This window comes from Haliotis cracherodii, unplaced genomic scaffold (assembly GCF_022045235.1).
Source record: "Haliotis cracherodii isolate W230 unplaced genomic scaffold, xgHalCrac1.p SCAF_6, whole genome shotgun sequence".
NCBI lineage: Eukaryota > Metazoa > Mollusca > Gastropoda > Lepetellida > Haliotidae > Haliotis > Haliotis cracherodii.
In genome coordinates this window covers 52,620,754-52,646,101 of record NW_027266319.1, presented here as the reverse complement: position 1 = coordinate 52,646,101, position 25,348 = coordinate 52,620,754, and the positions used below count along the sequence as shown (strand labels likewise).

Sequence of the window (25,348 nt, the reverse complement as noted above, 5' to 3'; positions counted from 1 at the left end):
GTGGCCCAGTTGTCTTAGGTGCCTCAATTTTATGTGCAGAGTTGCATCCCTTGTGCCTGCCTGTGAAACAGGGCCTATGATTTGAATACCAGATTTGCACTGGTTATGTTTCTAAGTTTGCTACAACCAGGTACACACCTGTACATGAGGGCTTCAAGTGGTAAATGTCTTAGACCTGCATCAGTTGAGTCTTTCCCCAAACATCAAGTGGTATGACTGATCACCAAACATCAAGTGGTATGACTGATCCCCAAATATCCAAGTGGTATGACTGATCCCCAAACATCAAGTGGTATGACTGATCCCCAAACATCAAGTGGTATGACTGATCCCCAAACATCAAGTGGTATGACTGATCCCCAAACATCAAGTGGTATGACTGATCCCCAAACATCAAGTGGTATGATTGATCCCCAAACATCAAGTGGTATGACTGATCCCCAAACATCAAGTGGTATGACTGATCCCCAAACATCAAGTGGTATGACTGATCCCCAAACATAAAGTGGTATGATTGATCCCCAAACATCAAGTGGTATGACTGATCCCCAAACATCAAGTGGTATGACTGATCCCCAAACATCAAGTGGTATGACTGATCCCCAAACATCAAGTGGTATGACTGATCCCCAAACATCAAGTGGTATGATTGATCCCTAAACATCAAGTGGTATGACTGATCCCCAAACATCAAGTGGTATGACTGATCCCCAAACATCAAGTGGTATGACTGAACTACTTTCAGAGTCATGTAAACCAAAGTTACAAACCTACTCAATCTGATTTAAATAACAATCTCATTTAAATCATATCTTAGTTCTTGCTACTGCTAAACAAAGATCTGTGGACATCCCATTACAGGTCACGTCAGAACGACCTTTCGCAAACTTTGACCGACCAATGGAATGACTGACAAGAAGTCGACATTAGCCAATCAGAAGGCAGCTTTATTGTGCTATAAAGCATTGTTTCAAACTGGTGACTACACTTCAAAACATTTTGATAAGTTCTCGATTCAAAATTTTAAAACTGAACAAAAGAACATTCTTGAATGGCTAATAGATGGCCTAGATTGTATGGATTCAGTCATAACAGCCGTAATTGTTGTTTTGAATACCCAGTGTTAAATTTTTCGAGGTTGCATGTGAAGAAAACACATTCCATCTGTCACTTTCCTGATCTGGTAACCAACGCTCTGATTGGTCTAATGAATTTCGCTCTAACATTACCCGTAATGGGATGTCCTCAGATCTTTGTTTAACTGAAGCGAGAACTAAGATCTGACTTTAATTAGATTGATTAGAATAATGAAATTGTATGCCTATTTTCTTTTTTATAATATATAAATTACTACAGATTCCTGCGGCATGATTAAAATACTGAACATAAAATGTTAAGGGTCATGAATATTTTGGGCGATTGAGCACACAATTTCTTAAAATATCCCCCCAAATATTCATGACCGCTAACCTTTTTGGTTCAGTATACATGCCTCTACATGACAAGGGAGTGTCACCCATCACACAGGCTCTCGTATGGGGCGATATGGCAAGGTTCGTGCCGCGATGTTTGTAGACTGGTTGCCCCTGTGTGTGGACTGAAACAGCATGTGAGTGTACTTTACTAGCATGAGCATGGTACTACATGAAAACCAGGAAACAGTAATCCTTAAGTTGTTATCTATCTTCAGCCCCAGGGTCCACTTGCACAAAGCCATCTTGTCGCTATGACGATCGTAACTCCCATACTTTAACGTATAGTTGTAACGCTGAGGTCTCTTTGTGCAAGTGGGACCAGGCACTTATTCCTTCAAACTCAAACTTAAAGTGCACAACATTTTTTAGATATTCCTTGATGGGTATCTGATACCTGAAAGGAATCAATAATTTAGAGATTATATATGTTTTCTTACCTGACACAATTGCTTGGACAGGGTATGCTAAGTGTCCTTTTTGACCTTCAGGATCAGCATAATTCATCACAATTTAAACCTTTAGTCATCGGGATGAAAGTTATCAGATATGATCATATGAAAGAGAATTAAGATTTTCTTCAACATTTACATTAATTGTTTTGACCTAATACAACACTTAATGTATAGGTAATGCTAAAATGTTTTAAGACTGATTTGGAGGTGTTCTGGAAGCATTTTTTAAATATTTAAACATGAGCTGATTTTCTATGGAGAGATATCTTGTGATTTTCTCTTGAATGTTTTACTTTCTATTACCGGTACCTTCATGATACCAGTTGTCCAGATTTTTACATGTAAGAAAGAAAACCATCTAGTTCCAAGTTCCAGTTCATCATGTCTTAAAATGTTCGTAATATTTCAGTTTTCTTTAGACATTTCTAATGAACCAAGATGACTCTTATCATACCTCGTCCTTGAGGAAGTTTGAGAGGAATCTTGAAGTGGATGACAATCAAATATTTTATTTTTTTTGGCCTCGTGCTTACTTAAAAGAAATGTTTGAGCCTGTAAAACATTATTGCTTTTAAACATTATACCATTTCCTTATTTTGATCAGTAACGACTTTGTCCGACTCCACTGGGTGTGTTCAATCTTCAGCAAATCTGGGACACTAGTGTACCTTGTCTCGTACATCAGACACAATGTAGTTCATGATCCTGTTCATCATCGGAAACATGTTCATGATTCATGTTGATCACTGAGATGAGTTTACAGAGTATGTTCATAATCACAGTAAGATGAAATGTGCAATAGGGTTATCTATATTTGTCGGCAAAAATATGATCAGATGATACTTTGTGAACCAATGTCAGGAACCAGTATTACGTTTATTTAGATATTTGTGTCTTTAAGGATTTATTCAATTGTTTGAAATCATTACCTTTTTTCTCTGAAACAAGTAGCGGAAAATTTTATCTGTTTACAACCTTTCTTCTTCTGGATGTCCGGCAGGTCCATTGAAAAGTTTATTTTGAGGTAAAACCTGAGGCCAAAGTATATTTTTCCAGTATTTACAGAACAAATATTTTTTTATTTTTTTTAAATCACAGGTCGTACCAACTTTGATACCAAATGTGGTAATCAGTGTTCCAATACAAGGCATGGAAGTCAAGGATTTGTGTCATATCTCTAATGTTAAAAGATTTAAGGGGTCCTTAGATTCAAATACATTACCGGACAACCACAAGGACCAGGACACTTAATTTTGAACACATGTAATGATTGTTACAGTCTGCCAAGTGTAATATGATGCTGACCTGTTTAAGTTGGATACTGACCATAGTAGGAGTGTCATGTCTTGGCTGAGAGAGTCTTTCTCAAGCTGCTTCTGTGGTTATAGCCCAATCTGATATGTTTTCAGGAAACCTGCACCTTCTGCAGCAGAAAGCTGATGTTCCTCTTCAAGAAGGATGACCCCATGAAGGATTCTGATGGCGATGGCATTCCTGACCACCTGGACAAAGATGACGATAATGATGGCATCCCTGATCACCTTGATGGAGATGATGACGGAAATGGTATCCCTGACGATAAGCAGGTTGATTCAGATGGTGATGGTATCCCTGACTTCCTTGATGAGGATGATGACAATGATGGCATCCCTGATCACCTTGATGACCAGATAAATGTAGATACTGATGGCGATGGTATTCCAGATTATCTTGATGATGATGACGATAATGATGGCATCCCTGACCATCTTGACAAGGATGATAATGGTGATGGTGTCCCTGATGACAAAGAGCCGGACGCTGATGGTGATGGTATTCCAGATTATCTTGATGATGATGACGACAATGATGGCATCCCTGACCATCTTGATAATGATGATGATGGTGATGGCATCCCTGACAATGAGGAAATTGACACTGACGGTGATGGCATCCCGGATCATTTAGATGACGATGATGATGGTGATGGAATTCCCGATCACTTAGACAATGATGATGATGGTGATGGTATACCAGATCACAAAGAATTAGATACTGATGGTGATGGCATCCCAGATTATCTTGATGATGATGACGACAATGACGGCATCCCTGACCATCTTGATAATGATGATGATGGTGATGGCATCCCTGACAATGAGGAAATTGACACTGACGGTGATGGCATCCCGGATCATTTAGATGACGATGATGATGGTGATGGAATTCCCGATCACTTAGACAATGACGATGATGGTGATGGTATACCAGATCACAAAGAATTAGATACTGATGGTGATGGCATCCCAGATTATCTTGATGATGATGACGACAATGACGGCATTCCAGATCATTTAGATGATGACGATGATGGGGATGGCATCCCAGATAGTCAGGAGGTTGACACGGATGGTGATGGAATTCCTGACTACCTTGATGACGATGATGACAATGATGGAATTCCAGATTATTTGGATGATGACGATGATGGTGATGGCATCCCTGATTCTCAAGAACTTGACACAGATGGTGACGGTATTCCAGACTATCTTGATGATGATGATGACAATGACGGCATCCCTGATTACCTTGACGATGACGATGATGGGGATGGTATCCCAGATAGCCAGGAAGTGGACACGGATGGTGATGGAATTCCTGACTACCTTGATGACGATGATGACAATGATGGAATTCCGGATCATCTTGATGACGATGATGATGGAGATGGGATTCCTGATAGTGAAGAAATTGACACGGACGGGGATGGAATTCCTGACTATCTTGATGATGACGACGACAATGATGGTATCCCAGATCATTTGGATGATGATGATGATGGTGATGGCATTCCTGATCGTTTCGAGAGGGATACGGATGGCGACGGGATTCCAGATTATCTTGATGATGATGATGATAACGATGGGATCCCTGATTACCTTGATGATGATGATGATGGGGATGGAATTCCTGACAGCGAAGAGTTAGATACTGATGGAGATGGCATCCCAGACGACATTGACGACGACGATGACAATGATGGTATACCAGACTATTTAGATGATGACGATGATGGCGATGGCATCCCTGATCATCAAGAGGTTGACACAGATGGAGATGGCATCCCAGACTATCTTGACGACGATGATGACAATGATGGTATCCCTGACCATCTTGATAATGATGATGATGGTGATGGCATCCCTGACGACCAGGAAATTGACACTGATGGTGATGGGATTCCAGATTACTTGGACCTGGATGACGATGGTGATGGGATTCCAGATCATTTGGATAAAGATGATGATGGTGATGGCGTTCCTGATGACAAGGATCAAGATACAGATGGAGATGGTATTCCTGACTACCTGGATGACGATGATGACAATGATGGCATCCCTGATCATTTGGACAATGATGATGATGGTGATGGAATACCAGACAACCAGGAACTCGATTCAGATGGGGATGGAATCCCAGATCATTTAGATGATGATGATGACAATGACGGGATACCAGATGAGCTTGATGATGATGATGACGGTGATGGAATTCCTGACTGGCAAGAAGTTGATACTGATGGTGATGGTGTTCCAGACTACCTAGATGATGATGACGATGGTGATGGGATTCCAGATAGTGAGGACAACGATGATGATGGCAATGGCATCCCAGATGACCAAGAGGGTGATTCAGATGGAGATGGTATTCCCGACTACTTGGATGATGATGATGACAATGATGGCATCCCAGATGTTGAGGAGGGTGACACAGACGGGGATGGAATTCCAGACTATCTTGATGATGATGATGATGGTGATGGCATCCCGGACTGGCAAGAAAAGGATACAGATGGGGATGGTGTTCCTGATTATCTGGATGACGATGATGACGGAAATGGTATTCCAGACTATCAAGAAGTAGATTCAGACAATGATGGGATCCCAGACTATTTGGATGATGACGATGACAATGATGGAATTCCTGATCACTTGGATGAAGATGATGACGGAGACGGTATACCAGACTATCAAGAGGTTGACACCGATGGTGACGGTATTCCAGATTATCTGGATGACGACGATGACAATGATGGTATTCCAGATGATGAAGACGATGATGATGATGGTGATGGAATTCCTGATCATTTAGCTATTGACACTGATGGTGACGGTATTCCTGATCATCTCGATGATGACGATGATAATGATGGCATCCCAGACCACCTGGACAATGATGACAATGGCAATGGTATTCCTGATGACCAAGAGTTAGACACAGATGGCGACGGTATCCCAGACTACCTGGATGATGACGATGACAATGATGGAATCCCTGATCATCTTGATGATGACGACGATGGTGATGGCATCCCTGATTCTCAAGAACTTGATACAGATGGTGATGGTATCCCAGACTATCTTGATGATGATGATGACAATGATGGTATTCCTGATGCTCTTGATGAAGATTCAGATGGTGATGGAATACCTGACTACCAAGAAATTGATACGGATGGTGATGGAATTCCTGACTTTTTGGATGATGACGATGATAATGATGGTATCCCTGATCATCTTGACGATGATGATGATGGTGATGGTGTCAAGGACGAAGATCAAATTGATACAGATGGAGATGGAATTCCTGATCATTTGGATGACGATGATGATGGTGACGGAATCCCTGACCACTTGGACAAGGATGATGATGGCGACGGTATCCCTGACGACCAGGAGAGGGACACAGATGGGGACGGTATCCCAGACTACCTAGATGATGATGATGATAATGATGGAATCCCCGATGATGAAGACGAGGATCAAGATGGGGATGGAATTCCTGATGAACTTGAGCAGGATACAGATGGAGATGGAATTGTAGATTTTTTCGATGATGATGATGATAATGATGGAATACCTGATGTCAGTGATACGGATGCCAATGGCAATGGAATCCCTGACTTCATGGAGAAGGACAGTGATGGAGATGGTATTCCAGATTATATTGATGACGATGATGACAATGATGGCATACCTGATGTTTTGGATAATGATGATGATGGTGATGGCATTCCTGACGATAAGGAAGACTTTGACGGGGATGGGATCCCTGACTACATGGACCTGGATGCCGATGGTGATGGCATCCCAGACAAACTCCCTGATCAGGATGGTGATGGTATCCCTGACCATCTTGATGATGATGATGACAATGATGGCATCCCAGATGACAAGGAAGATGCTGATGGTGATGGGATTCCTGACTACTTGGACGAGGATGCCGATGGTGATGGCATACCAGACAGAGAGGTTGACACCGATGGAGATGGTATTCCTGACTACCTGGACGATGATGATGACAATGATGGAATTCCCGACAGACTCGATGACGACGATGATGGGGATGGCATCCCTGATAGTGAGGAGAAGAAGCAATGTGAGAAGGATGGATGTAAACTGGACCCTAAGAAACGGCTGAAGAGGAAGAAGAAAGGAGGAAGTCAGTCGGAGAGCAGCCTCTTTTCCCAGATGGCCAGTTCCTTGATGGGCATGTTTGATGGAGAGGATGACAAGGAAGGGGCCAAGGAAGAACCTGCACAGAAATATTCTCCAATCAAACAGAAGGCCCATGAAGAGAAGTATGACATTGTTGAACTTCTGTCTGAAAGATTCTTTGGGGCGGAATTTAAAAATAACAATGATGACAATAATGACAAAGAGAAAAAACCTGGCAAGGATGTTGAGGTAGATGAAGATGTTAAAGCAAAACTGGCTAAAAAGAAAGCCCAGATGCAAGTGCTTCAGAATGCCAGAATGAAGCAACTGGCCGCAGAAAAGAAGCTTCCTCAGGTCGTCCGAGCTAAGCAGCAGGCTCAGCAGGTGGAGAGACTCAAGCAGCAAGCAGTAAGGGAGGCATCAATAAGGAAGATGAAGGCTGCCAAAGCTCAAGAACAAGGTCAGGGAAAACAACAAGTTCAAGGTAAAGGTAAGAAACAGTATGCAGGCCAAGGAACACCACCAGTAAAAACTGAAACCAAGAAGCAGACACAAGCACCTGTTAAACCAGTTCAAGCTCAACAAGGACAAGGGCAAAGTAAACCAAATATTAAAACTCAGGACAAACAGCCAAAACAACAGCCAAAGCAACAGCCAAAGCAACCGCCCAAACAACAGCCAACTCAACCACCTAAACAACAGCCAACACAACCACCTAAACAACAGCCAAAGCAACAACCAAAACAACAGCCTACACAACCGCCTAAACAACAGCCAAAGCAACAACCAAAACAACAGCCTACACAACCACCAAAACAACAGGCTGTTCCACAGGGAAAACCAGCTCAAGGTCAAGCCAAGCCTCATGGTCAAGCCAAGCCCCAAGGTCAAGCCAAGCCTCAAGGTCAAGCCAAGCCCCAAGGTCAAGCCAAACCTCAAGGTCAAGCCAAGCCTCAAGGTCAAGCCAAGCCTCAAGGTCAAGCCAAGCCCCAAGGTCAAGCCAAGCATCAGCCCCAGCCACAACAGGCAGCCACAAAAGCAAAGCGGCCACATGCGTAATAAAGTATGGAACACCGTGTAGAGCTATGAATGCGCCAAGAGTCTGGAGTTGTTCTACAAACACATTCCCTCTTTCCAGTCAAACTCCGATCCCTTGCTACATTCTTGTCCGAGATTAGAACAGCTAGTGATGACAGATCCGTTTAACTGATCTCAGTTGATACCATGAATGAAGATCACATGATGCCTCCTCAAGAAAGCACCGTTGAGCTGCAATAGCATCATGTTGAATAAGAAAACCAAAGAAGGAAGATGCTGCCTTGAATTTAGTGAAGAAAGTGAAATAAGTGCAGCCTTTCAAAATTTCACTCCAACCGTAGAGGCTCAGGGATGGCACTCAGTAATGGCTGTGCAGTCCTGAGTGGGTTGTTTCTTGTTTAAATCCATCCAAGTTCCTAGGGATCTTAAGCTGTTCAGCTGAAATAGTGTTCAGTAGTTGTCATTCCTGAACATTGTTTATATTTGCTCCACCTATGTACCGTTCATATGGCTATATAAGTGAGCTGTGTAAATATGAGCAATAGATGTATCCTAGAATAAGTCGATCACAGGAATGATCGAGATTTACATCACCCCAATCCTTGCCATAATCCTCCTTAGGAAACCCTGCAATGGTACGCCATTACTCCTTCAAGGATGTCTGCTGGTATGGTTTTGCAGTCACTGTGTAACTCTGTCTGAATCAGGGGGCACAGGTGGCCCAGTCGTCTAACGCGCCGCGATTCTCTGTGCAGAGTTGCGTCCCTTAGGCACGCCAGAAACCTATGATTTTGGGGTTCGAATCCCGGTTCACCACAATTATGTTTCTAGGTTTGTCAGCACCATACCCGTGCTCGTGGGTTTCACTGAAGTGGTAAATGTCTGAGACCTGCACCACTTCGGGCTCTCCTCCCACATGTGATATAACTGGAATACTGTTAAAAGCTCACTCACTCACTGTCTAAATCAGGAGTGCTTTATTATAACCAAAGTCAATCAGTCGCTCAAATTGTTTGACAAAGTTAAAACTATCACTTGTATCTCTGTGTGAAACTGCTGACACAGTGATTTCACTACGGGTCACAATAGCAAAATGTGAATTTGTCGCTGTTGTTAAAAAGTATCTTGTGCAAAAAATGCATATAACACTCTTATTTTTCATTTGTACTGTTAGGTTTTTATTAGATCTGTATTATCGAATATATCATAGAAAAAGTTCAATACTCTGACCAGCGGACATCCTTATATGCAGTACATGTCTCTCTGGAAGACGTACATGTTCGGCTGAGGACCGGTATATTCTGCAACCAGTGTATATCATATATCCTGGCCTAAATAGGTAGTATATATCCTGGCCGGCTTATGTAATATATCCTGGCATATATCTGTGATATTGCAAGTCATAACATCTCAAGGCTCTATTACCGTATTCAACGTAATAAGCGCCCAGGGCGCTCTCAAAATTAGGAATAGGGGGCTCTTATTAGAATATTATTTTGGTGGAAAAAAAAAGTTGAAAGATCGTAAATTTTGTGATTTATGCTGACAGCCTGAAATATATATATATATATATATATACGACAGATATATTTTTCCAAATTTGAATTGCCCATAATTGAGGGTGCATGTAACACACGAGTGCGTATTATACACGAATAAATAAGTCTTGTGTACATTGATCAATCAGAAGGGGTACTAATTGGAATTGTTCACTAGTCAATATATTAGCAAATATTGACGTGGGCACTTATTAGAGCGGGGCTCTTATTACGTCGAATACGGTACTATGTATTTCAATGTATACATAATGTCCACTGGATGTTGATATATTTTGTTATACACTATATCTGTAGTGCCTTAGGAAATAGTTTCCAGAATATTCACAATGGTGCTGTATACCACTAACTTATATATGATATATATTGAACATCTGTGATATATCTATGCAACATGTTTCGAGAGCAACGTTTAAGTTGTGTTAATATGCGATTGTTTAGTAATAACTCATGCAAAATAATGGAAATTGTCGGAGGATGTCATAGTGATGGTGGTCACAACATGCACATATCCAGGTAATGACTCTAATGTCGTGAGTCAGATAGGAAACCACAAAAAGGACACATATTTTTAGTGAGCTACATATTTATTTGTAATGAATATTTTTTTTTTTTTTTGGGAAAGGATTTTACGCACGGGTTTCCAGAAGTAGAATATGAAAGAAATTCTTTTAATTTTTCTTATCATCAGTCTGGCTTGTTGGTTAAAGAGTGAACGAAAATGAGAAAAATATTTTGTCTAACTTAGAGATCAAATTTAAACATTGTCTAGAACAATATGAAGTTCTTTCTTTTGAATTGATGATTTAGATTTTCTCTTGGGTTTCAAAGTTGAAGGATGGCTTGCCCTTTGCATTTTTAATATCAGACACATGTTTAAGAGGGGAGTCTTATGTATTGTTTACCTGTGATAAACCTATGGATGTGATATAGACAAAAGCTCCCATTGCACCACCAGTAGAGGAAGACCAGGCATGGGATAAGTGACTGCCACAGAAAGTTTTAATCAAGACACTTAAAACTATTTGTATGATGATGTATTTCAGTCAGTCAGATTACAGAAACTCATCTTCCCAAGGCAAGGGCGTTGACTGACGATGAAAGTCCAGTTTCCACCCTTGCCGAACTAGGCTGGAATTCCGGAGTAACATTTTGGCTGGACTAACGTGTCCAATGAAAATTGTGTGACGAACTAGACATCCTGTTTGTAAACAACATGGATTTCAACGTGCAGATTTCTGTCCACTGCAGGATTTGCATAGCATGAGTACTGTCAACTGGGCGTCGACATATTTCGAAAATTTTCTCATGTTTTTAATCAAGGAGCTCAAGTGATTTGATGTACTGTTTTGCTACAATATAGATCTTGACTAACGATCACGTCGTCTTGAAAAGGTGCAGCTATTTTGTTTGAAGCAAATGCAAGTGACTTGAGAGGTGGAATCTGATTGGTCAATAGGAGGGACATATAAAGGGACATAACTCGTACTTCCAGCCTAGTTGGAAGGGAGGAAACAGGACTTTTAAAGTCAGTTAACGCCCTTGCCTCGGGAAGATGACAGAGACTATGTCTTTGTTCCTCTCACACGAAACCCTCTTTACACCTTGACCAGGGCACCTGATCATTGAGCATTCGCCCCCATGTAATACTATTTGCTATGCAACACATCAAAATCATATTTTTTTGTATGCATCCAAATATAACGCACAATAACTATAATTGTTAGCGTGTGAAGCTAATAGGAAGAGAAAAAAAGGTGATGTTTTACAAGTAATGTTTTGATTTGAACACTTGATTTTACCTGGTCTCATCTTTCGTGAACGATTTACATGTAGAGGTTTGTCCCTGTAGCCGTCTCATAGTACCTGTAGCTTGGAATATTCACATATCTATGACTATGAAATTTTGATAATAATGGCATGTATGTGTTATAAATGGTTGACTTTTTTCATGCAAAATGGTTGATGAAAGTGGAAAATACGAAGTGTGTATGTCGTATTGTTTTGAGATTTTTTTTTTGTTGTAAACAGCTTTTAATCATATCATTGAAGTGGCAATATATATATATTTCTTGTACATACAAATATGGTGAATGTCTAAGCAGCCTTGTGTTTTGGAAATTTGGAAAGCTAATATCTCTAAGATTATTTATTTATTTATTTATTTATTTATTTATTTATTTATTTATTTATTTATTTATTTATTTATTTATTTATTTATTTATTTATTTATTTATTTACATGATAAAATTTCGGAATCAAACCCAGGTCTTCGGTCTAATAGGCCAACACTTTAACCACTGGGCTACCCCACCGCTTCCTCAAATGTATGAAATGTTATAAGTTGTCACTTTAATGGTATGAGAAGCACATATAAATGAGTATTACACCACCCGACTCGTTATTGAGCCAGAAGAATCCAGGACAGCCAAACATTCCTGAGGGCCTGGGAGATGATCTCAGGATATCGTACTGATTTAGAGTACCACCGACATCTGATCTTGACTTAACTCTGCCTTAGATTGTTGTGTTATTGTCCTTCTGTTTGACCTTGTGCAATAAGTTACCTGTTAATGTTTATGAGTTGCTGGTTGACCAAATGTGACTTTATTTCTCGAGTCTGAGGCAAAATGAAATGTTTGTCATTAATAATTTTATTATATAAATATAAAATGTTGTCAGTCTTTTTTCATCATTTAGAAGATAAAAACAGAGTGTAGATGTACAGATATTTTATCTGTATATGCCAACTTCAATTTGAAACCAACCATCAACAGAGTTTCAATTGTGTGATTTAATGCCATGAAATCTATAATTGCTTTATGCTGCTGAAAACGCTGAAAGTTTATCTGCTGATATGATGCCAAGGTTAAAGTTGGCGTTAAAATTTTGTTATTGTGTTACTGGTGCCATTAAATATAGCAACAAGTAAACCACAAAAAATGAACAAAACCGATAGAAAACATTGTGTAACAAATCTAAAAGAGAAATATGTCATGGACCTCATGGTTCAAGAAATAGCAGACATATTTTGACCAATCAGCAAAGGCGAGACTATTTTAGGCTACACTGTGTTTTAGCCAATGGAAATGCTGTATATATGTGCTGGCTGTTTAGTTACATGTTCAGAGCTAGAGTTATGGAGTGGGTTGCAGCTTGCACCTTGTTGTATGGGTGGTTTCTACAGGCTAGAGATAACGGTTCATTAGCGTTTCTGTGATTTGTTTTCTGGAAAATATATAAACCCTTTCCGTTCTATGAAACAAATAATCTTAATGTGATAACATCAATATCCTGTTACTATTGTTTCTTTATAGAGAACACATTTTAAAAATATATTTTAGATTTTGCATTAAGTGGCTGTTTGACAGTTGTGTAAAAATGTGCAATTTTCATCCAAGTAATTAAATGCTTATAGTTGCATAAAAAGAAATCTTCCACAATAGGTAACACGAAAGAATTTATTTGTCTGGCACAATATCTGATAAGAAAAACCTAATGATGATAACTTATATATTAAAATATCTCTTTGCCTGATTTAAAGGAAAGTTTGATTTTGGAGCCAAAACAAATGATATGTATATTTTGGTAAAAAACATATATTATTGCATAACAAATACATAGTTTTAAGGATACATTTTAAAAAAAGAATGAACTGTCATTAATGATGTTTGATTTAGATATCTACTGATGATTCATGATTACAAAACTCAGATAAAGGAATATCAGATATTCAGGTAGTCATGACAACCACAAAATGTTTCATCTTCCTTATTCCACTTCCTCCTCTTTAAGCTATCCCGGCACCGCCGTCTTCTGTATATATGTTTTTTTGCTGGACCACCGATCGATGGAACTAGTTGTGTGGTGGCAGTAGCAGTAGCATTTCCCAGTAGGCTTCAGGGGAAGTTGGCGTCCGTCTATGCTTCACTGTACATTCTGTAAATATCCTTGTCAATAAAATGTACATAAACTGTTTTACTCATTCTTTGTTGTGTTTTTGATTTTAAAGGTGAAATTCCACGTAGGCAAGTTTCTGTACGCAAACTACTCAAAAGAGACCGAACCGTGGTCTAGTAGTAGAGAAGAAGTCCTGGGTTTGATCCCCGGATGTGTCATACGAAAAGACATTAAAAGATGGTACTTGTTGTTACCCTGCCTGGCGCTCAGAATTAAGGGTCTAAAACAAGGACTGGTCACTTCGGAGTCAGTATACTGTGTCTGAGTGGGGTAGTCGTGTTAAACTGCAGCGTGGTATCTCAGTGGGCTAGCACTATAAAATCGGCATCAGTCAGGACTAGTACAAGCTGCCACACACACACGTGCATGCACGTCACTATATAGGTGCAATAATCTTGAACGCAGCGTTAAACCCCATTTCACCTCATTGCACTTACTCAAAAGAAGGTAAAGCACATCCGATATTTTCATATGACTATAGTTAATCTGACATGACATAACCTTGTGGTACATGGATGGCTGAGTGAGTTGGGTGCAACAGCTTCTGTGGCCTCATCTCTTATAAAACTCCACAAAGCCAGTGTTTGATGCTAAGATGAGGGCCAACAGGTTATTGGCGTAACCCTGATGCAATCTCATGAAAATCAGATCTTAGTTTTCGCTGCCGCTAACAGAGATCCGAGGGCATCCCATTACGGGTCATGTCAGAACGACCTTTCGCAAACTCTGACCGACCACTGAAATGACTAACAAGAAGTCGAAAAAGCAGCTTTCTCGAGCTTCACGGCACCCGTTTCAACCTGGCGACTTCCATTTCAGACTACGCTTGAAAAATATGTTGACACTGTTCTCAATACAGATTTTGAAAACTGAACAAATGAACATTCCAGAATGTCTAATATACGGAATGTATGGCAGTGCTTCCCACGTACTGTGCAACGCCTCCCCCGTTCAAATGTTTATCCCAACGAAAGCAAGAGATAGACGATTATTTTGATGCAATCAGTCATAAGGGCCGTAACTGTCATTCAGAATATGCCACGTTAATGTTTTCAAGGTTGCATGATTAGAAAACACATTCCAACTGTCACTTTCACGATCTGGTAAGCGATGCTTTGATTGGTCGGATGAAAGGTCGTTCTGATGTGACCCGTAATGGGATGTCCTCAGATCTTTGTGTAGCGATAGCGAGAACTAAGATCTGATTTTAATGAGATTGAACCCTGATGTTAAAAGTTGGAAATGGTTGGAAATTTTCAACCTCCTAAATCTCATGCTTAATTGCTTTCAATATTTTTTCTATTTTTGCCCCCATTCTGGACCCCAGTTGAGTTAGAACTCAGGCCATGGACTTTGAACCTAATTTGTTATAGCATAGCATTTCAGCATATTGTGGGAGGTAGGCGAGAACCTTTTCAGTGGAACTAATGGGTGTGGTATGTTAGAAAACAAACATCTTTATGGATAACAAGCTAGATAGCGGTGTGAGAATCTACATTGAACGTTGCTATATGCAACGAACCAGAAGCTGGTATCCAGAGAGATGTACATTTTCTTATTTACTCACCAACTTCTAGAATGCTTGTCAAACTGCCTGTGGTATGGTGCCATCATAACTGGATAATAATTGTGGCAAATCTGGAATTTTGAGTGAGTGAATGAGTTTTACGCCGCTTTTAGCAATATTCCAGCAATATCATGGCTTCACACATTGTACCCATGTCGGGAATCGAACCCGGGTCTTCGTCGTGACGAGCGAACACTTTAACCACTAGGCTACCCGACCGTCCCTCTGGAATTTTGAACCATAAGCGATGAATGTTCGACCACAAGTTCACCTGGGGAAGTGTGTTATGAATGACAGCTTGAGTGAGTTTGTGTCCACTGTGAAACATATAAGATTTGTCAGGTCAATCTGCTTTAAAAGCAATGCAGTCAAAAATCATCCCCAAAAATTCCAAGATATGGCGATATGATTTTTTGTCTCCTGCTGAACGCCCTACTCAGCAATATTCCAGCTACAACCAGGGTCTGTAAATTATCTGCACCAGACGATCCAGTGATGAGCATCAATCCAAGCAAATGGGATATGATGACATGCATCAACCAAGTCAGCAAGCCTGACCACCAAATCCTATTAGTCGCCTCTTACGACAAGCATGGGTTGTTGAAGACCTATTCTAACCCGGATCTTCACGGGTCTATGTTAATATGAGGCAATAATGGAATTAATTCCCAGGTTGTGTAGTGCTGACAGCAAATTGAAAGAGTAAATCTATGACATCACTGCAGTGTAGACTCTATTTGCTACATCATAGCACTGTATGGCATTGTTAATGGAATTTTGCCATGTGTGAAAAATTAAGGGCAAAATAAATTGTAGCAGTAAGTCAATATATCTAATGTGTTTACATTATAGCATGTTCCACCAGAGTGCTATGCACACAGTTATTATAGCTAGTTGTTGTACCAGCACTGTACTGTAGATCATTGGGAGTTATTCCCCTTTAGTTGATTAAACATGGCTACAAACCAGACAATAAGACCATTACATAAATGTAAAGATATTTATCCATATGGACATCCCTAAATCACTCGAGTAAGTGAGTGAATACTGCTTAACGCTGCAGCAGCAATTTACAGCTGTACACGATGAATTTTGTTCGTTGGTCAATAAATAATCGAGTCTGAACCAGACAATCCATTGATTGACATCATGAGCATCGTATCTATTCACAAAGAACTTAAACATGTAACCAGGAGTAACTGTGCAACTTACAGTCACTTTCAACACATTTTCAGTCAGTTGGTTGGCTAGTTTGTTGTTTAACGCCGCACTCAGCAATATTCCAGCTATATGACGGCGGTCTGTAAATAATCGAGCCTGGACCAGACAATCCAGTGATTAATGTCATGAGCATCGATCCACTCAATTGGGATTGATGACATGCATCAACCAAGTCAGCGAGCCTGACCATCCGATCCTTTCAGTCAGTGTGGGAGACCTTGATCAATGGCATAAACTCCGGTGTGAGGTATCGTGTTAACCTACATGATGTTCAAGGTTGCAAATCTAGCATTCAAACCAACAAGACTGTCTGGTCATGGCTTGATAGCGTCAACAGTCATCGCGGCATAGCTCCTAAAGTGCTGACTACAAATTCTTGCAATATTTCAGACGAAGAAACCACAGAAATAGATTCAATCACTTCAAAGTTATTATTCAACAAATGTAACAAAATTTGACATTCATTTTGGTAGGAATAAATACAACAGTTTCTCCATACACATGAACACATGATTCAATAGACATACAGGCATGATCAACTATATCTGAACAAATCTACCAATCATACTGTACCATACTAGCTATTCCACACTCTTGACTATCAGGACTATGTACCACTCGACTCGCCTCTGTCCAGTAGGACATCAATGAGCTCAGTCAGGAATCAATAATGACCTGGGTCCCATTCCACAAAGTGATCGTAACTACAATCAATCTTAGAGACTTACATCGATTATAAAATCGTCTTAGCTAAAGTTTACGCCTGTTCCACAAAGCGATCTTAGGGCGATTGTAGCTTTACAAGTTCTTAAATAGCCAATCTGAACAAAGATCGGAATCTTCAGCCCTTGGTCATGTTTAGCAGACGATGCATTGTCGAAATATGGCCATCTTTGTTGTTATGGTACAATACTTAAGATTGATTTTAGCGATCATAAGTTGGTCCAGAGCAACTTAGCATTTTGATATTAACTTACAACTCTCTTAGTTAAGATTGCTTTGTGGAACGGGCGGCCGATCATAACCAAAATTTAAGATTGCGTACTTAGTGAGTTACAATCAACTTAGCCCTAAGATCGCTTTGTGGAACGGGGCCCTGGGCCCGGTTCCACAAAGCGACCTTACCACTACGACTATTGTAAGGCAATGTTAAAGTATGGGAGTTACGATCATCTTAGCGCTAAGATTGGATTGAGCAAGTGGGCCCTGAACCTAACTGACTCTTTTAACTGTTCTGTTTGCTGTTATTATAGGGTAACACTATTTTTCAGGGCATTATCATTTGCAAAAGTCTGGGGTCTTCAATTAATTGCCTGACAAGATCAAGGGCTTCTGAAATGATAATGCCCTGAAAAATAGCGTTACCGTTATTTTAGCTAAAATGAATATTATTTGTGAAATAAAATAAACAAAATTATTTTTGAAACATTTACTGCAATCAACACAACGAATGTCACTGACCCACATTTATAAATATGGAAACGTCATAGAACAAACCAGATGACGTCACTTATGAACGTGAGTCACCTATCCCTCTGACATCACCTAACAACGGGCGTGAAAATGGCCCGTCATCAAGCAATATGAGGCCCCTCATTTCTGGTAACATGTGGGCATGTTTAATGATAATTCTAACCATTTTAGCTACAATAAGTGAGTGAGTGAGTATGGTTTTATGCCACTTTTAGCAATATTCCAGCAATATCACGGCAGGGGACACCAGAAATGGGCTTCACACATTGTACCCATGTCCGGAATCGAACCCGGGTCTTTGGCATGACGAGCGAATGCTTTAACCACTAGGCTACCCGACCGCCCCCCATTCATCCAGAATTATACAGGGTATTATATCTCCATTCTCAAAAAACTACAGGTAACCTAGCTCTACATTGAAAACACAGTAGGTTTATCTCCATTCTACCATGACTAAATAAAACGCAAACTCTTTGGTTTCGAGTGAAGCGGCATGGGTTGAACCATGTGTTTTGAGTGGGTTGTCGATCAGAAGTTATGGAATCATGACAACTGCCTTTAAACAAAATAGGGCAATCTGTATGCTCAAGCAGTTTGTTTACACCGTAATACTTCACACAAACTTATGAAAGGTATGTGGTACGACAACTTCATTGTGACGCAAAAGATATGACGTCACAGTCACATGTAGAAAAACGCTCAATAGCAAGCTCTCTGTTGTCCATAAAACTTGAAATACATTCTTTTGTAGATTGCTATCATATTTTCTGCACGAAATATATTGACACACATCCTTTGAATATTGTAGTAACCACAACTTTGCATTTTGTAGCCTATAATTGTACATATAATTACTTAAATATGCCGACCGACAATGACTCTAAAAGTACTATTCTAAAAATATTAGCTTCCCTTGTGATGCCCCGTCAAATCAGCTATATCTAATCAGAGGAGGTTTATTGTGATTTGATACCCTTGTGATGCCCCGTCAAATCAGCTATATCTAATCAGAGGAGGTTTATTGGGATTTGATACCTATGATAAACCAATCAAAATCGAGTATTTTAAATTTTTTATGGTAGAATATAGGTTAAGTTGTGGGTATTCCAGAACATGTATTCTTGCATAATCAGTCTCTGACCCTGATTAAAATATCAGCTATGATAAAGCTGGAATATGAATTACCCATGTAAAACTCATTAATCTTAAATTCACACTCAAAATGACTATGATCACACATAATAATGATGAAACGCCAGATTTTCAGATTTGATTGTCTCATGAAATTGTCATCAAGGCATTTAGCACACATTTGGGACAAGCAAGGGGAAGTAACCCCTGCCTGCTGTAATACTGTTTCAGCACAGTCGCACTGTATGGGAGTTTGTTGGGTCCCTCGGTCAGTTCGCGGTCGAAGCTGACAAGCACCTCGTCTGTGAACGTTGTCCTGGTGAAGTGATGGCCGCACGTGAACAATATGGCACTATGGGGATCGTCAGGCTGGATGGTGTCTGGAAGTCAACAGTGGCGGAAGTTTCAGGAACATGTTTTACATTATGGCCCAACACTGGGATTTACAGGATCTTACAAACTGACTGGACTAGCACGGCACAGACCAAAGGTCGAGGGGTTTGCACAAACATTCAGGTCTTACAGTCCAGTTCATCCTGGTAATGACACTTCAAAAATTTATAGGCTTGGCAAAAAATATCAACTATCAGAATTATCGTTGATGGGAAGAAATATTAACAATTATTAATAATTATAAATAATAACTTAGGCTTAAAAAAATAAAAGAATTGGTTTTCAGGCAATGTTTTTTGGAAATATAGTGCAGGGGGGCGGTGTCCTTTTTTTTGGATGGGGGTGGGGGTGGGGTTGGGGGTGGGGTTGGGTGTGTGTGTTTAGACTAGTATGTAACCAATAAACAGTTGTGTAATCAATAAACAATTGTGTACAATCAACCTGGGAATGGGCCTCCCTACATAAATGTATTCCTTGATAGTAAAATACTGGAATACAATATTTGACCGCCATTGAACTTGAAGTATTTGTGGATTTTTAATTATTTAAAAAAAATGGAAATAGAAACGAACGTGCAGCAAACTTTGTGATGATGCAAGCGGTGCCTGAGAACCAAGACTATTTTCATTTTAGCCTTACATAAACTATTGTGATGAAATAAAGTTTTAATTTACTGAATCAGAATTGTTAATGTCAATTGATAAAGATAAAGTAAATGCTTTTGTTATAACTTAAATGTCCACAAAGTAATCCCTGCATAAATGTGACACCACTCACCCATGGAGTTTAATATCTTGATTTTGTATTTTTTTCATATTTGCTCAACATGAAATCCAAGCATCCCATACACTCACCTGTCTGTGTTTCCTTCCTGTCAGTCTGTCTGTTCGTCTTCTCCTCCATCTGCACCTCGATGTGATCCATCTCATTCCTGGTGAGGGAGATGTAACTCCGGGAGTCTGCGTGTTTCTGCAGGTTCTGCACAATGTCTTGCCACAGGCGGTCGTACGGTATCAGTTTGTCACAAGGCTGGATGTCAACCCTCGGTCTGGTCTGGGTCGGCTCGGGTTTGATGTCCACCATGTCTGCGCCAGAGTCTGCTGCCCCGACCTCATGGTGCTGGAGCAGGGACATCCACTGCTTGGGCAGCGTGCTGGGCTTCCTGGAGGAGCTGCTCAACACCGAGTGCAGCAGTTTCAGGCAGAAGTCTGTGGAGAACTTCTCCAGGAACTCGCCTGACGGGCCCAGCAGTGCAGCAGGAGCTTCTTCATGCTTATCATGGCACCTAGGATCAGACAAAGTGAGTGAGTGAGTATGGTTTTACGCCGCTTTTAGCAATATTCCAGCAATATCATGGCGGGGGACACCAGAAATGGGCTTCACACATTGTACCCCTGTCAGGAATCGAACCCGGGTCTTCGTCGTGACGAGCGAACGCTTTAACCACTAGGCTACCCGACCGCCCCATCAGACATAAAAAGGACTGATGTGACTGAGTCTGGTTTCATGATGCAGTGAATAGTAGCTTAGTTACTGTAGGTACACATGCATTATACCGGACACCAATCCACCATGTTGTTTGATACTACTAATAAAGTATTTTGAATCTACTTTGGTAATTAAAGATTTCATTTACTTACAAAAGCATTTAATTCAAGGCGTTGAGTGGGGGGCAAGTCCCCTAAACCCTAAACCTAAACCCCTGTTGTTTAAGCGAGGCAACAAAAATGGCGTCTGAAAAAACTTAGAAACTGTTTCAAAGGAATGAGCTCGTGCATATCCCTTACAAAAATGGTGGAAGGTGTCCAGTATACTGCATTCTTGCTGTTACTGTATTTCTTCAATGATGGGTCGGGTCTTTGTAAATTTCAATTAATAGAGGCTGGCTCTTTTGAGAGGCTGGATCTTATAAGAGGCTAGCTCTCATTAGAGACTGGATCCTAATAAATACTGGCTCTTATAAGAGAATGCCTCTTATTAGATACTGGCTTTATAAAGGGCTGGCTGTTATTAGAGGCTGGCCCATTTGCTTTTGTACCTGTGATGAGATGGGACAGCTTAGTTAGACTTGGTATTCAAATGTAATAAAGGGGATATCATTAGCTGGAGCTGACCTGTCCCTTATTAGAGGCCTGGGTCTTACTTAGAGTGAACACAGGTACCAGAAGATCAGGAGGCTGAGAGTGGGGGCGAGCTGTGTGAGTGGGTGCAGGACAATGTGTGACACGTACCTGAAGAGCAGGAGGCTGAGAGTGGGGGCGAGCTGTGTGAGTTGGTGCAGGACAATGTGTGACATTTACCTGAAGAGCAGGAGGCTGAGAGTGGGGGCGAGCTGTGTGAGTTGGTGCAGGACAATGTGTGACATATACCTGAAGAGCAGGAGGCTGAGAGTGGGGGCGAGCTGTGTGAGTGGGTGCAGGACAATGTGTGACATATACCTGAAGAGCAGGAGGCTGAGAGTGGGGGCGAGCTGTGTGAGTTGGTGCAGGACAATGTGTGACATTTACCTGAAGAGCGGGAGGCTGAGAGTGGGGGCGAGCTGTGTGAGTGGGTGCAGGACAATGAGTGACACGTACCTGAAGAGCAGGAGGCTGAGAGTGGGGGTGAGCTGTGTGAGTGGGTGCAGGACAATGTGTGACACGTACCTGAAGAGCAGGAGGCTGAGAGTGGGGGCGAGCTGTGTGAGTGGGTGCAGGACAATGTGTGACATTTACCTGAAGAGCGGGAGGCTGAGAGTGGGGGCGAGCTGTGTGAGTGGGTGCAGGACAATGAGTGACATTTACCTGAAGAGCAGGAGACTGAGAGTGGGGGCGAGCTGTGTGAGTGGGTGCAGGACAATGTGTGACACGTACCTGAAGAGCAGGAGGCTGAGAGTGGGGGCGAGCTGTGTAATGGTGCAGGACAATGTGTGACATATACCTGAAGAGCAGGAGACTGAGAGTGGGGGCGAGCTGTGTGAGTTGGTGCAGGACAATGTGTGACACGTACCTGAAGAGCAGGAGGCTGAGAGTGGGGGCGAGCTGTGTGAGTGGGTGCAGGACAATGTGTGACATCTACCTGAAGAGCAGGAGGCTGAGAGTGGGGGCGAGCTGTGTGAGTTGGTGCAGGACAATGTGTGACATCTACCTGAAGAGCAGGAGACTGAGAGTGGGGGTGAGCTGTGTGAGTTGGTGCAGGACAATGTGTGACACGTACCTGAAGAGCAGGAGGCTGAGAGTGGGGGCGAGCTGTGTGAGTTGGTGAAGAAAGATGGCTTCTAGGTCGACCACCGCCAAGTCGTGCTTTTCCCAGTAGTCAAGCACCTGGACAGGAAGAGTTGAGGATGAATCAACTCAGACTGTCACAATTATACATATCACAACACAAACTGCTTTCTCTGGTGAAATTGTACATAAGACTCTTGTGTTAACCTGGTCATGTGAATTGGGGTTCTACATGGAAATGTATTGTTTCTTGACATGGCACAGATTAACCAATGGAATTGCAAGATTCCTAAAAGAGGTGTAACAATATACAATTATAGACTTTACACAAGGTCAATACCTCATCCTAGGTCGATACTGATATTTTCGAACCAATAAAAACAGGTATTAATCTCATATAAAGTCGATAATTATTAATGAAGAGACAAACGCAAATTTAACATCTCAGACTATGTCAGCTACTATAACGTTAGGTGCCAAGAAACAGAGACATCTGATTGGTTAAGGTTTGGGGAATTCCACTTCTGGCTAATTCCCATTCTATTTTTAATAACTCAAGTCAATACCATAAATCATCAGACCTAACATGGGAGTTAATATGTGTTTCTGTCGAATGACATGTGACCGATTCTAGGCCATGGATATGGTGGAACACTCACATTATATAGTATAATATGGTAATAGTACAGCTTATCATGACAAACCAGTGGTTGATAGCAAGAGCAATCATCCATGCCAAAAGAAAAAGTAATTGACACCAGGCAGCACATATGACAAAACAGACTCTTTTCTCAAATGGACTCAAAAAGTACTGACGGCACTTTTGTTAACCTGACAAGTAATAGCGTGTCTACTGTTTTATCCCTCATATCATCATGATTATGACTGTCTGACAAACCAGTGGCTGATACCATGAGCAATTAAACCATGCCAAATGTGACTCACAAGATTCTGGACTCACCTCAACTATGATCACATTCAGCTCCTCACGCAGCTCGGACGGGGTGTTGTCACCACTGACTGTGCATCTGACAAAGAAAATACTGTTAACATGCAGACTAGCTTTACTTGCAGGTCAACTTACAGTGAAACGGTGCGGTAGGCTTGTGGTTTAAGTGTTCACTCGACATGCTGAAGGCCCAGGTTCGATCCCCCACATGGGTACAATGTGTGAAGCCCATTTCTGGTGTCCCCAGCCATGATATTGCTGGAATATTGCTAAAAGCGTCATATAACAAGTCATCAGGAGATGACATATCCCTCGATCTGGTGCACATCGGAAACGGAGTTTGGCTACTTTTTGGTTTTTGCCATTGGATACCTTCAGTTCAGTGAAGAAAAATATAATTCTGTTCTGTATTTGTTAAAATCCTGAATTATCAATAAAGCACCAGTTCACCACTAGACTGATCTGCATAGCAAGTTTCAACAAGAAATATTCAATGGTTTTGCAGTGTTGCTCCAGAAACGGATGTCTGACAAATGGACTGACAGACATGGCTATATCCCCCTGTTTTTCAAACCAGGGGATAACAATTCTCACTCACAGATAAAGAACAATAATTGTTTAGGGTACTCATATATGAAGCGTCAGGCTTCTAGGAGAAAGTGTTTTCTCGTCACATCAAAGGCCGTGTTCGATTCACGTCATGGGTACAATGTGTGAAGCCCATTCTTGGTGTCCACATTCATAGCATTGCTGGAATTGTGCAAAACGACAAAACATTATTCATCTTTTTCTTGGGTCAGAGTACTTGTAGATAACTCTATCTTCTAGAAGGCACTGTCAGTTGTTGTGCAACTATTAATTGTCCAAACTGATGAATTTCAGCAACATCTTGTCTGGAAAAATCTTTGAGGTAATGATTAGCGAAGACAGTATCTGATCTCCAGAAACAGCCTTCCATAATTGTTGGGATGCCAGTTGCCATGAAGCGCTTGGGTTGACGGTTTGGCTCTCACTTCGTGCGGATGGGATGCTGATGGATACAGTCTTGCTGCCTCATCCAGTAGGAGATGGTTGTTCTGCTGTACTATCTTCAGTGTGCTCTGATCCCAGGATGGATAAGAGAGGAGGGACGAGAAGTTGTCTGTCTGGTTGACCTGGTAGCTGATTCTGGCGATGAAATACCATCTGAGACTGAGATGGGCCGATGCATGTTTGTCGCTTTTGAATTTTGAATGTTAAAAAACGATCACATGAATCTCTGACATTCTGGCTGCTGTGGCTAGGGCGAGTAGAAATAATGTCCTCTGCTTTAGATGTTCAAAATCAGCTTGTTGTAGAGGTTTGTAGGCATCACTGGTGAGATGGTTGAGCACCACATTTACATCCCAGGCTGGGTCTCTGAATATGTTGTGTTGATCTTCAAGCCCGTATGATCTCAGTAAGGCTATCAATT

At 41.1% G+C, this 25,348-nt stretch overlaps 2 protein-coding genes across 2 annotated transcripts in view; one reads left to right on the top strand and one right to left on the bottom strand.

The window, feature by feature from the left end:
* Positions 1 to 10,592, top strand: part of LOC139445993 (uncharacterized) — a 60,361-nt gene extending 49,769 nt beyond the window's left edge. Inside the window, exon 19 of the mRNA XM_071227260.1 lies at positions 3,357 to 10,592. Coding sequence (XP_071083361.1) covers positions 3,357 to 8,463 — 5,107 coding nt within the window. The 3' untranslated portion in view covers positions 8,464 to 10,592. The remainder of the gene's footprint in view (positions 1 to 3,356) is intronic.
* Positions 10,593 to 17,597: 7,005 nt separating this feature from the next.
* The window catches only part of LOC139445466 (uncharacterized), a 54,337-nt gene continuing 46,586 nt past the window's right edge, over positions 17,598 to 25,348 (bottom strand). The window contains exons 29-32 of the mRNA XM_071226611.1: positions 23,908 to 23,974; positions 22,939 to 23,045; positions 20,598 to 21,028; positions 17,598 to 19,730 (exon numbers count right to left, since the gene is read on the bottom strand). Coding sequence (XP_071082712.1) covers positions 19,498 to 19,730; positions 20,598 to 21,028; positions 22,939 to 23,045; positions 23,908 to 23,974 — 838 coding nt within the window. The 3' untranslated portion in view covers positions 17,598 to 19,497. The remainder of the gene's footprint in view (positions 19,731 to 20,597; positions 21,029 to 22,938; positions 23,046 to 23,907; positions 23,975 to 25,348) is intronic.